The 13,353-nt window shown below is 40.1% G+C and overlaps 1 protein-coding gene across 1 annotated transcript in view; it reads left to right on the top strand.

Moving 5' to 3' along the window:
• The window catches only part of MICAL2 (microtubule associated monooxygenase, calponin and LIM domain containing 2), a 132,903-nt gene extending 121,732 nt beyond the window's left edge, over positions 1–11,171 (top strand). Inside the window, exons 33-36 of the mRNA XM_071808893.1 lie at positions 465–558; positions 5,851–5,950; positions 7,029–7,102; positions 8,019–11,171. Of these exons, the coding sequence (XP_071664994.1) occupies positions 465–558; positions 5,851–5,950; positions 7,029–7,102; positions 8,019–8,203 (453 nt within the window). The 3' untranslated portion in view covers positions 8,204–11,171. The remainder of the gene's footprint in view (positions 1–464; positions 559–5,850; positions 5,951–7,028; positions 7,103–8,018) is intronic.
• The last annotated feature ends 2,182 nt before the right edge of the window (positions 11,172–13,353 follow it).

The following is a 13,353-nucleotide window of genomic DNA, read 5'->3' as shown; positions in this document are numbered from 1 at the left end:
CCCTTTCCTCCCTGTGTCAAAAGCTTGTGAAATATAAAAGCAAAACAAAAACCAAAATCCCATGGACAACACAATAGCTAGCAAAGCTTTCTAGCTTTGCTTCAATATTTATATGGCCTTTATTCATGTAGCATCTTGGAATACGTGCCTCTGAATGTGTAAGGTATTGACTTCTCACACCTTGTGAGACATAGAAACGTTGTGATCTCTGTTTTACAATGGGAGAGCTCAAGTTCAGAAAAACAGGGGTTTTTTAGCACTTAGGATGTTTACCCACATAAAAATGCGGATAGATACCTAGCGGAATTATTAATTTGCTTAGGTGCCTGGTGTCCTCAGTGAGTTTGCAAATCCCATGACTCCTATGAGCCCTTTTCAAGCTGTTTCTCTAACCACTGAGACCATCTTCTGCCTCTGAATTTTTAAGCTATTGCTGTAGCTTTTATATCATTACAATTTTGCAGGCTGTCCAGCGACAATTAGAAGAATTGGAGGAAAGACAAAGAGCTCTGGAGATTTTTGGTGTTGAACTGGAGAGAGAACTAAGAGGAGAATCAGGTAAATGAATCAGTGTTTGTTTGGTGGTGGTTTTTTAACCTTTTTAAAAGTCAGAGGGTTTTTAATGATTGCCATAGAAAGAGCTGAGTGCAAAATCTGAAATGGAAGAGTAACTGAAAGAACAAATTGCTTATCTTTTTGGTCAAAATCTGTTACCTCAAGCACCTTTACACTGAATGCTGTAAGTTTCTGTTGGCTATCACAGATGTGGTATTATTTGCCTTGCTATTGAACCTGAATCTACATTTCCCCCTCCCCATTTTCTAAAAATCTCATCCTGAGCTTTATTTCGTCTTCTGGAGGGAACCAGTGCGGTTTCCAGGAGCTGTATCTCAGTTACCAAGTCAGCAGCACTCGTGCCTAGTAACAGAGTCCTTAATGACTTCTCCCGGAGTGTGAAATGCCATTAACACGATTAGAGCCGGTGGCCACAGCAGCACACAGGCACGCAGCCCTGAACCCCTCAGCCTTTCCCCCTATGGGTGGAAGATAACGGAGAATGTTGTCGTGGCCCCAGTTGGAGAACAGGTTGTCGCCGGCCTGAACCAACAAGTCCCAAGCACCCAGGACTGCGGCGTCTTCCCGCCAGCCCAGTCTGACCAGTGCTCACGGTGCTCATGGGGGAAGCTGGGGAGAGCTTCTGCAGAGGGATGGGACATCTAGGGGCTCCTGCCAGGCTCAAAACACAGATGAGGGTGTGGATCACGTGTGTAAGGGACTTCAGAGGGGGCTGTGGCTCTGTGCTGATAGGAGCTGACAGCCCGATTGCAAACCTATCTTTACCTCTGTTTCAGAAAGCTGAACCTCATGCTTTCTGTGACAGGCAGTTGCACAACACGGAAAACCTGGATATGTTTTGGCATCTGATCTTGTTGTTGTCTTAGCTAGGCAGCCCAGCACTATCTCTACATGATGGCTTTTTTAATGCCATATTTCTTAGCAGTTATCTTCCCTATTCCAACACTGAATTAACCAGTTCAGCAAGAGAGCATTTCCCCAACCTTTCATATTTGTTAACTAATTTCCTATATTTCATAGTGTCAACCTATTTCAAATGTTATTTAAAAGGCTAGAATACTTTTTCTTAAATGAAAACATAACCTGTCATCAAATGGCCCCCATCCTACCACCTGTGAGAAAGCCTGTTAAAAAGACTTTGAGGATTTGGAGTGCTACCTTTTTTCTTTACTGCTGAGTTGTATAAGGGTGGTTGTTTTTTGGAAACATCAAAAATATAGGGGACAAGAGCTTCTAGCTCTTGGGATAGACACTGAATACCAGAATAAATGGCCTAGAGCCACCTCTTGTTTTTGCTGTTTTGACAATCACATTTCCTAAAGAGGGCTGCCTGCCAAGAGATTGATGTTTCTCATTCTCTTCTCATCCTTAGTAATTGGATTGCCCTCATTAAGGTGAAAGTACTATTTTTTTATCCCTGTTGATTGTTTGTGTGTAGCTGGCCAGTTACAAATAGGGCAGATACTGAAATGTAGGATGTTGCTGTGTCTCAATAACTCTTCTGGTGCAAAAGCATGAAGCTGTAAGTTTCCCAAACAAAACTGGAGTGCTTTGTTGCTTGTAATAATGTATGTGTAATGATGCAGGAATCAGTGAGTTTAATATTCTGTTCAACCTTCTTAAAAATAATGAGCATTATTGTTTAATGAATGACCAGTGTTTATTAGGTTAAGTTGTATTTAAGCAGGTCTGCGCTTATGTAATTCAAGTGATTTAATAGGTATTATTAAGGTAATTAGAAAACGATCACAGTTCAGCAATAATATTGAGCAGCAAAGGTTGTGAATAACCAAATTTAGAGACAGGCCTGCAAACACTAGTCTTCAGTGACATTTACGCAACTCTCCTCTAATAATTCTGTAAGCCTGGGATGAATGGCCCCTTTGTTAGGGGGAGTTATTCATTAGCTCCTCAACTGAATTAGAAGAGAACATGTGTGGGTGTGAAATGACTGCCATGAAGACTGATGAGCAAAATGAGGCTTCAATGATCTTCTAATTGTAGTGACAACTATTCATGCACTTAAAAAAAGACATAATATCAGTCCTATGAATAATTTTTCATGCCTGTTATTCCCTTTTTTCTGGTTCGAAATACTAAATAATAAATCAGTAATGTACCATCACTTTGTTTTCCATTGACATTTGTGGAAGCTTATTGAGATCTTCTGCCTACCAGAAAATACAGAAATAAAAATCTCAAAACATGTTTTCCACTGAAATTAGCATAACTGATCAGCTGACTAAACAAATGATGACAAATGATGGTAAAGATGAAAATCTGTGTTGAGAGAACATTAACAAATCTCTCCATGTTTTGGAAGGTGAACAAATACCTGCACAAGTTGCAGCTAATTTTTAATTTCATAAGGAGGATATCCAGGGCCTCTCAGACCTTACAACAGAGGTAATAGAGATCTGTTGAAAATCTGTAGGAATAAGGAATATGAGGTTTAGCTGTTCCTAAAAAGGAGCAAACTGGCCAAACCCCCTTTCTGTGTGATGGCTGTATAGAGGAACAGCATTAGCATCACTCTGGAAAACCAAAGGTTGAAGTTTTGAGAACAGTACTCAGTAAATGCTCCTCCGCAGTCTGTCATTCCCCCAACACTGAAGAATATGGAAACAGCCACAATGCACTTAGAAGAATATCTGACTTTCAAACGGGACCTAGGTTAGAGGAGACTTAGGTAAACCAGGGTGGTTTACAGCAATCCTTTAAGAAAAAAAAACCAGGCTCACAAAACAAACTCACAAGCTGTTTTCCCTCTAACCTTTAAACAGATCTGTCGTGTTGTGTCATGCAAAATACTTCATTGGCTTGTTCTGCCCTTGGAAGGCATAAAGCAGTCCATCAGACTTGAATAACTATTAACATTATTATAATATTAGCAAACATTTGAAAAGCTCAGGGAAAAAATTGTCCCTGGGGACTCTTGGGGGGCATTCCGTGGGATGAAAAGGAGAAAAAACAAGGGCTATTTTAATTTCACCTTGCACTGAGGTTTCTGCTAAAATGACTTGCATTTTTGCAAAGTGCGTTACTCTTTGCCTACCTCAGTCAACCTAGGATACACAGTTCTTTGTCAGAGATTTAGAGATTTTAGAGTGTAAAGAGGAAACATTAGAAAAAATAGAATATTTTTGCCTTATAGAGAAAATGGCAAACAAGACATAGTAACCCTCTGTGTGTGTTCAGGACATACGCCTACCCGCAATTGCAGTGTTTTTTCTGACAGTAAGATAAATCAAATTTTGATGATAACTTCTGATGGTGGCATATGAAGACCTAAGGTTCTGCATACAAATGCCACATCCCTGCACTGAATCTGTGAGAAGCTACCATTGACACATCCCAGTGAGAACGGCTCCAGCAGTGACTCTGAGAAGTTTATCACTGCTTGCTGACCTCAGGATCCCACAGGAACACATCCATTACTGCCAAGATTTAACGGAATCAGGCAGATTTCTTTGCCCTCTCCTGCTGTTTTATCTTCCTGTTTCATGTTAACCCCCGACTGGGGTCAAATCCCGATGAGAAAACACAGAAATGCACCCAAACCGGCGTGACTCCTGTCCTCGGCCTGGGGACCCATGTAATTCCTCTGATGCTGGCAGGAGGTGACCCAGGCTGTCTTGGTGACAGGGCCTGATGAAGGCACGCAAATGGGCACCGATCTCAAACACCCAGCGATTTCCCTCCTGCTCAGGAAGATTGCTAAAGGGTGAGATCATTACTGCCCACAGGAGATGGTCCATGAACTGCTGTTCTTCAATGGAGTCAAATCTATTTTGTCACTAAAATGAGGGACAGCTGAAGCAATAGAGGCAAGACGGTAATTCCTGGGGCTGAGGACAAAGTGCATTTCAAAATGACAACAGAAGAGCATCCAAAATGCTGCCAATCCATGCAGGACTCGAACTATCTCTCCACTTCGTAACCTAGTTTAATGATAGTCTTGTGACTCTGATCTCTGAAGCTTGAGCCTGAGACCTTTGGGCTTAAATTTCAGCACTCTCGGTCGTCTGAAATAAAGGTGAAGTCCTCTTAAACCAGGAGCAATCATGTAAGTCTCCATCCACAGAAAACAGCCACGCTGGTTCATGGGGATTTGATGCCTGGTCGTCTAGCAGTGTGATATAAGGACTGAGGAGAGGAGCACTGCATTGCCCTACCTGCCAGGAGCACCTCCTTTTGCTTTGTCCCAGCTCTGCCTGTCCCATGGTGGGTGTGTAACCACCACGAGCTGAGGCAGGAGCATGGGCTGGCTGCTGGTTTTGTGCTTCTGAAGGGGGTGTCACCTGAACTGTTGCCTCAACCTGAGGTAGTGTAAGATATTTGCCTTCTGCAAGTGGTCACTGTTTTGCAGCAACGGAGGGCAGATGGACAGAGCAGATGTTGTGGGACGCGTGTTGGCAGCGCTGCTGCTGCTGTTCTGCTGAAGGGTGGTGGGCTGGTTTTGTTCTGTGAAGAAAATGAATGGAACATGTGAAGTGATGAGTGTGTTGAAAATGACATCAAGGAAAATAAATACATACATGCTCTGACTTGCCACTGAAAACACCCAGGGGTGGTTCTTTGCCAAGCATTTTAGGAGCAGCAAAGGCCCTCACCTGATGAAAGAGAAATTGACCTCTTCTTCAACAAGGCAGAGTCAAGCTGTGAGCATTCTGGGAGAGAGACCATCTCGTGTTTCATGTCTGCACAGTGCCTACCACCCAGTAATAATAGATTTGTCATGTCCCGCAGCCTTTCCTGTCATTCAAAGCATATGTAGATTTAGAGGCCAGTTGGCAAATGAATGGAAATTTGTAGAGGATTTTATTGTGTGTCTGATGCCCACTGCAAGCAGGGGCTAAGCTGATGCTTGCCAGCGTGTACATCCTAAAGTCTGATTTTGTTAATGGGCTTGCCAATTATACATACAGTTCAGCTGCTGGAGTCCACTATCAACAGAGAAACTATGTTATCAAAGGCAGAACTAAGAGAAAGAAAAAGTGCCCATTAAAAAAGTCTATATCTTCGCTCGAAAGAAAAACCTTAATTTCCAAAACAAAAATGGTTTTAATCTAACGCATCTTATCTGTAATAAACTACAACATTCAAACAAATGTAGACAAGAATGTCATACGCAGACGTTACTGATGTGAGTTACATGAAGAAATAAAAAAATCTCCATTTGGACTCATCAAGGCTTAAAAATTATGAACTACAGTTGTAAGAGCATTGGAAGGAAAGCCGATACTGCATACTTAATTCTACTATTTTAAACAGATTCAAGCACAAAGGATGAAACTCAGATGCTACATGAATGGTTTGAGCTGGTCCTGGAGAAGAATAAATTAATGCGTTATGAGTCTCAGCTCCTCATTATGTAAGTAAGGACAAGCATTAGTACCAAAGATAGGGAGGGGAGAGGTGAAAATTGTACTCTCGTTATACCTGAACACTTTGCTGCATGCTGCAGGTTTAGATCGTCTTGGAATAAATGTACCCAGAATAGCTACAATCTGTTTTGAACACAGATTTTCAGTTGAGCCCTCCTCATCCTTCCCTCTGAGTGTTTCAATTATTTAAATCCGATACAGTACTCTAAACCAGTACAGCATATAGATGTTCTGCCTTTATATAACGTGTGGTTAGTTAACACTGGGGCACTTTCTCCTGTGGAAGAAAAATAGTCTGACAAGTTTATCTCAGATTTTATTGGACATAGGAGAAATGATCTAGGAATTCACTACAGTGATGAAACAAGCAGATACACCAAGCAAATAAAAATCGTCTCAGATGCCACTGTCTGTGGTTAATGGAAACAATATCGGCTGCAGCTCCCTCACCTCACCTCCTTGGAAACACACTCAGCAGGCAGGCAGAGGTGACTCTGAGCTATTTTCTCCACTATTTCTGGGCAATATGGGAAGGTGATGAGAGCTGCAGCAGTCATTGCTCACCCCTGGATTTCACACCAGTGCAGGCTGCTCATTGCCATTTATCATTGCCATATCGCTCAGCCAGCCCCTGCCCTGCGTGCCGACCTGCAGCCCAGCTGCCAGCTCTGCCTGCCCCCAATTTCTCCCCAGCTGTGCTCATGCTGTCAGGGGCCAAACATCTTCTTTTCCCTTCAGATGTCCTTGGTCAGACCCTTTGTGTGTGGGAGTGCTCAGTCCACTCATTGTGGGTGCCACCAACGAAGTACAGCTGCTTCAAGCCTGAAGTGTTGTGATGTATGAGGGAACTTAATCTGATCCATAATGCAAAAGGTGGTAGTGGTGCTTCTGGCATTGCTGTGGCAACATAGGCACAGGCAAAGATTTTAGCCTTGACTGCCCATGAGGAGAAAAGCTTGGATAAACAGAACACAGAATCTCATGGTTGAAATAATATTAACATATTTATCTTTATTGGAAAAAAAGCTTATTCTTTATTTTTTTTTTTTTCTTAATTGTGCCTAGAGCCCAAGAGCTAGAATTGGAGGACCACCAAAGCAGGTTGGAACAAAAGCTGAGGGAGAAAATGGCCATTGATGGTAAGTCAAAGGGGAGAGTATGCTGCAGCCCACAGTGATAGACCATGACCCTATGAGTCCCTGCTTGCTCCAAAAAGGACCAGAGTGGCTTGAGGCTCTTCCTCCCATGCTCTTCTGTGAGTGCAGCTCAGCCAGCAAAATGCAACTTGTGAGAGCTTCTGATCTGGCTTCTAGTGAAGGCAGCTAAACTGACCTGTCTAGAGCTGGATCAGAAGCACTCGCACATGTAATTCCATTAACTGCACTGTGCAGGCAGCAACATCCAGCTAACGTGAGATGATGGGCAGCAATGGAAAGTAATTTCTTCAACCACCTAAGCACAGAGGAGGTTATCTGCTTTTATGTTAGCTGTGGCATCAGTGGTTACTGCAGTACTTTGGAACTGCTTTTAGGTGCTTGGGATTACAATTTGGGCTTGTCCTTTCATTTGGTATTAGAAAAGAGAGGATGGGGAGGAGGAATGCAGGGAGAAGGGGAGTTATATAGCAATGAATACCCCAAAATATCCTGTTGTGTTCTAAGCACAGGGATTTTAAGTGACAGCAGTTTTCATAACATTTTCTGGAAAATACTTTCCATTTGGTACTACATTTCATGGTTGGCCTTTTTACCTTTTATAAATTAAATTTAAAACCCAGCTTAAACCTTTTTATAAACAAGTAGTGCTCTTCCTGTCCCTTCCAGTCTAAGTTTTGCTAAGAGATCTACTTAAGACATTAGGAAACTTAATGGTCAACCTTAGATGGCCTAAATGAAGGAGAAATTTCCCCTGAGCTGTAACATGAAAAATATTAACTGCTACTGACTTAATTGTTATTGACTATAATATTAATTCAACCTTTACACCGACAGTTAAAATGCAAAGCATAACAACAGAGTGATCTGGATTTTAACCTTTTGTTCTGTGATCTTTTAGACAGCCTTAAAGAAGAGATGGATCTGAATGAGGAGGATGAAATTTTCACTGAGGTGATGAAAGTGATTGAAGAAAGGGACAAACTCATGTCTACCTTAGAGGAGCAAAGAGCGAAAGAAAAAGAAGACGACCGGCACTTTGAAAGCATTGTATTATCTAGAGGCTATCAGCTGAGCAGGATTTAAACAGCCACATGCAAATAAACAGGATTTCAATGGTATCTTCACAGTCTTCACAAATATTTGTAGAGATAGTCTTCTGAAAAATAAAGGAGCCCAAATTTAATCACAGTTTATTTGGGAAACAAGTTATTTTGTTACCAAAGGCTCCTAAGCCCTTCTTTTGCTCATACTGAAGCGAGACATTTCACTGTCAGCTTAAAGGATCGCCGAAATATGGCATAGGACTGAATTTGCATGTCTGATGGGCATCTGGGTCCGTGAAAAGGAAATCAGTTCTGTTGTTTTCCTGGAATTTTATTTTAATGCTGAGAACACAGTTGTTGAGAAACATGATGACATGATTTAGTATTTTTGACACAGCATTGCTCCATCTTTTTGTCTGAATCTGTATGTGGTTTTGTTACTACTTGGGCACAGCCAACCCATGTTGAACTATTTAAAGGTCAGAAAGCAAGCATCTCATATAAAATGAGGTTAATTTTTGTTTCTAGTGCAGGAAGGGTCGTTTGACTAGTAACTGCATAGAAGCACTCATTAAAACTACTGCAAATGCAATGTCAAATTAATTTTCCAAGTATTTGTAAGTTTTAGTGCACTGTGTATTTTTGAACAAGAAGTTAAAGCAATATTAAATCCCTACATTTTGTAAAATGGTAAGGGATTGTCAAAGGGGTGCCTACCCTTAAAACTGTTACATGCTCAGAAAAGCTTTTGTATGTCACAGATTAAGGTCTTTTCTAAACTATGCTAAATGGTAGTTTAAAAATAGTAATCCAGACTAACTGCTTTACAATTGCGTGATAAAATACGTCTCAAATAGTATCACAGGATGTGATGAGTGGTATAGCAGTTAAAGATCTCCCTGAGAATAATTCCTCAAAAGGGTTGCAAAAAAATGTTGAACTTGTTCATGTCAACACTTGATGGAAAATGTTACAGGTATATTTAAGCTACATTCATCTTGCTGCTCAAGAATTTATATGCATGTTTTTCACTTAAAGGAACTATCTCCTGTCTTTTTTGCACATACATCTGTAGATATTGGCAAAGCAGATGTGCAGAAATTCCTCTTAGTATTCAATGTAATTTAAATACTTTCTTAAATCTGAGATAATTCTGCAATTTAAGATTGGTAGTATTCCCAACTGTATGTATGATGCACTATATTTTCAAACTGAAAAAACAAGGAGAAACTGCGAGACTGTTTCTTTTTGAAGATCATTTTACCTCGTGCTCTGAGAAAATTTGATGTTCTCATTATTTTGTGAATGGTGCTAATTTGCAGCAGGTGCCTGTGGTACAGCCAAAGCCAGAAGCGTTCATGTTACCAAAGCTTTAAATTCAAAAAACCTTTTGGTAAGTACTCGTAGGGTACGAGACATGCTGGATCCTGTCACAGTAATTTATGAATGATCTTCAGATTTTGCTGTATTGTAAGAAATTTAAAATACCCTTTCTAAAAATCAAAGCAAGATTTTACTATTGAGAACAGATAAATAATACATCTCTATTGGTGCAAGGAATATACTATTGTTTTGCAATATTTATGTATTTATATTTATTTGACTGTTTAAAGAGGATTAGAGTGTCTGGTTATATTCTACGGTTTGGATGTTGTCTCTGATTTTGATTGATAAATGTGTATTTCTAACAGCTACGTATAAGTAAATCTGTGCATAGTAAACAGTGTTCTCAGTTACCATCACGTGAAGGGATACCCTTAAAACATAGCATGTAGGGCTTCAACAATGTAATTTATTTTTCATCTCAGTGGAAAGACATAGCAGAATCCCTGAACGTGTTCCAAAATTACTACCAGACTTTTTTTCCCTGTCGTTTTCAGGCTAAGCACACTTGATCTTCAGTTACATTCTTATTGAGATGGATTGCAGTGACTGATTTTAAAACTAACTCTATTACTTAAGATTGACACAAAGTAGGAACAGGCAGGGCAGCAACAAATATTTTAATTTTCTCTGTTGAGATCTCCTGGTATTTCCAGCTTTGTGGAGAAAATTTCTGGATTTCCTCACTGTTCCCAGAAGCCTCATGTAATCCCACACAAGACTGTCTAGAACATCTAGCCCAGTTCTCTGTAGAAAACAGAGAGTCATAATGCTTTCAAGGTATTTTTAAAAAGTTTTAAAGCAAACTTCTTAGCACTTTGCAGAAGACAGGAATTCAGCACAGAAACCTCAGTCATACCAGTCAAAGATTGCGGGTTTTTTCACCTGACTTTTACAATCTAAAATGTCCACTCACCTTAGTGCTGCTGCCATACAAAGAGGAAGAGGAAGGGCAGCCTCAGAGAAACGTGATGCCCCTACTCCTGAGGAGGAGACCAATGCGAGCGGGCACTCTCAGCCCCCAAGATTTGAGTTACTGAGAGTACTAGAGTCAACAGAAGCTGAGGGCCATCAGCATTTTATGGACCTCAAAATTATTCTTCGTGAAAAGATACTTTTCTGGATGTCATGCAGTCGTAACACATGGTCCACCCAAAACTGCAGGTGTCCTGTATGTCCACTCTTGGGTGGGAAAACCTGTCAGGCTGCTGCTGTCCTGCCTGATATTAAGTACTGCACAAGATTAGACAAAAAAGTGAACTATGCGGGTGATTTAGAAAAATAAGACACTCCTAAGTCATCTAAACCAGGTCTTCATATATTGTGAGTGTAAAAAGGACCGAAAAAAAGATAAGCTATGTGCACTGCTCACAGGTCAATTTAATATGGTTGGCTTGTATTAGAAATGTATTTAAACACTGGTTTGGTTATGAATTTTCTTGCTGCTCAATCTCTTCTGTAAATTGACTCACTAACTTATAATAGATTTGTTCATTTTTAAGTCCTTGGCACTGTCATTGTTGGCTATAATGGGATGTGCTGGAGTGTATTGACTATGTCTAAATGCACAAGATGTGAGCAATTTTCCATTCGAAGAAAAATAAAATTATATCTCAGTCTTGGAATTCCCTCAATCATTTCCATAGTAATTTCTCTCCACCGGTATCTACAATGTAATAATGTGTGTCTAGGAAAGATCTATAGATAAGAAATTTTATCAGTTTCTTAATTCATATACTGGTAAGTAAATCACACCATCTTGCAGTTCACAGATTCATTTTATATTTTAGGAATAATGACACACTGAAGTTACAGGGCATGCAACTCTAACACACGGTGTTGCAAACTCCATGAAATCAACTACTTCCTCACATTTTTACATAGGAATTCACCACCTCATTTCCTTAGGCATGGTATACAAATTATAACAGCTCCCTAAAGACTTGAAGGAAAAATGTCACCACATGGAACACTAAGAGTTGGTGATCAAAACCTTAACTGCTGATTTTCAAATTCCACTAACCTCTACTAGGTCATCTCATTTTGTTGCATTTTACCGGTGGGAGAGACTTACAGAGCAAGACAATGTGCTACTTGGGATGAGAGAAGTGGATAAGCGAGATTTGGGCTTGTGTTAGTGCCTGCACAGTTCTACCCTGCTCAGTGACTCCAACTGACTGATAGTTCTCTTCAGAGGACAGATGGACAGCTGCTTCTCTTCAGAGGTCAAGGTAATTTCTGGCATATTTGAACTGAGGTTTTTATTCTACTGTCATGTCCTTTCCTTTTCATCTTGTGTGTCTCAGAGGCAGATGGGCATGGTGGCGACTCCTCTGGTAATACCAGACAGAAGTTCTCAGGACTGCACAGTAATTACCAGCCTGCTGGGTTTATTGGAAGTAATACAACAGACTTTTATCCATGTTCAAAACCTTGCAGTTAACTTCAAACGATTATAGGTCTAAAGAAATCCAGTCGGACAAGAAGCTCAGGAAGAAGATGTTGTAAGCCATTATTTAACTCAAGATCAATCCATTTGCCTCCAAGGTAAAGGAATGCCTCACTGATTTTTACAGTATTTGGCCAGGTTTCTCTGGGCACAGGCAACAAAATTAGAAGTCTTGTGCCTTAAAACCTCTGCTGTTTAGTCTAATGTGTATGTGAGTTCAACTGAGAATTTCACTTTACTTTAGCAGATTCTTTCCAGAACGATATAGTCTGTTTTCTTTCCTGCTTGAGCAAGTAACAGGATGTGGCTTAGCAGATTGGAGATTCTGTACATCTTTTAAGACTCTGCTGCTGCTAAGATCTAAAGCTGTCCCTGCTTGGTTTTGCATGGACCATAGAGTTTTGACATAGTTTAGCATGATGGGTTTGCCAGATTAGCATGTCAATACTGTCCCTGCAGTCTTCATGGCAGCCACATCTCATGAATCTAGGTCTTGGCAAATACTTTGTAATGAGTAAGGTATTTTCTGGATTTCACCTAAAGCTCTTTGCTTGATATTTATAAACAAATTGTGGTTTCTTCTATTGGCTCTAATGAACTACAGAAAGAGATCTGATAGCCCTGTGTGCCAGCAATGTGCTTGCTGGGATATTCATGTAACACAAATCTGCAAAATTACAGGTACAAGTGAAGGGCACAAATAAAGCTTATTAGGAAAACGAACCAACATTTTTTTTTCCCCTAAAACTATCTCAACAAGGCCAGATGTAAATGCAAGTAAACTTGGTCCAGTATTTATAAATAACTGATTGATGGAATGACACAGTACCAAAAGCATTAAATGCTAGGATGATGTCCTCAACTTACTGAAAAGCTTAAAACTCACTTTCCTTCCTTTGCAATTTTGAAAATAATCTCTGTGACTGTATACAATGTTACCTTTTATCTTTCATGTACATTTTTCCACATTGCATCTTAGTCTATCTTTTTTGCTCCTTGATGTACAACAAAAAATACATTGTACTTTTAAAGAACCTGGTTGGAAATACTCCAGTACCTTTATGAAACTACTTTATTATTTGTTATATTATTTATTTAAAGAGAAAATTCTTATCCCAAAGAAGCTGCAATTTGAGTAGAAAGCATAGCTCTATTTTAAATTCAAGCATAAGCACATGCTCAATCTTAAATTCACTCGGTGAGCTGGAAACTAATTTATCCTCAAGTATGAGATTTAGATGATGGTGGCAATGAAAATTTGGAGCCATTCTACCCCTGATATTGATGCTTTCCACTGTTATAATGTGGCCTCTGGGCCTGTCTTCTAGAGTATGAAATCACATGCAGCAAAGTTCTTT

Source organism: Patagioenas fasciata, chromosome 5 (assembly GCF_037038585.1).
Source record: "Patagioenas fasciata isolate bPatFas1 chromosome 5, bPatFas1.hap1, whole genome shotgun sequence".
Taxonomy (NCBI): domain Eukaryota; kingdom Metazoa; phylum Chordata; class Aves; order Columbiformes; family Columbidae; genus Patagioenas; species Patagioenas fasciata.
Note: the sequence above shows the minus strand (reverse complement) of the source record. Positions and strands in the feature narration are given on the sequence as shown.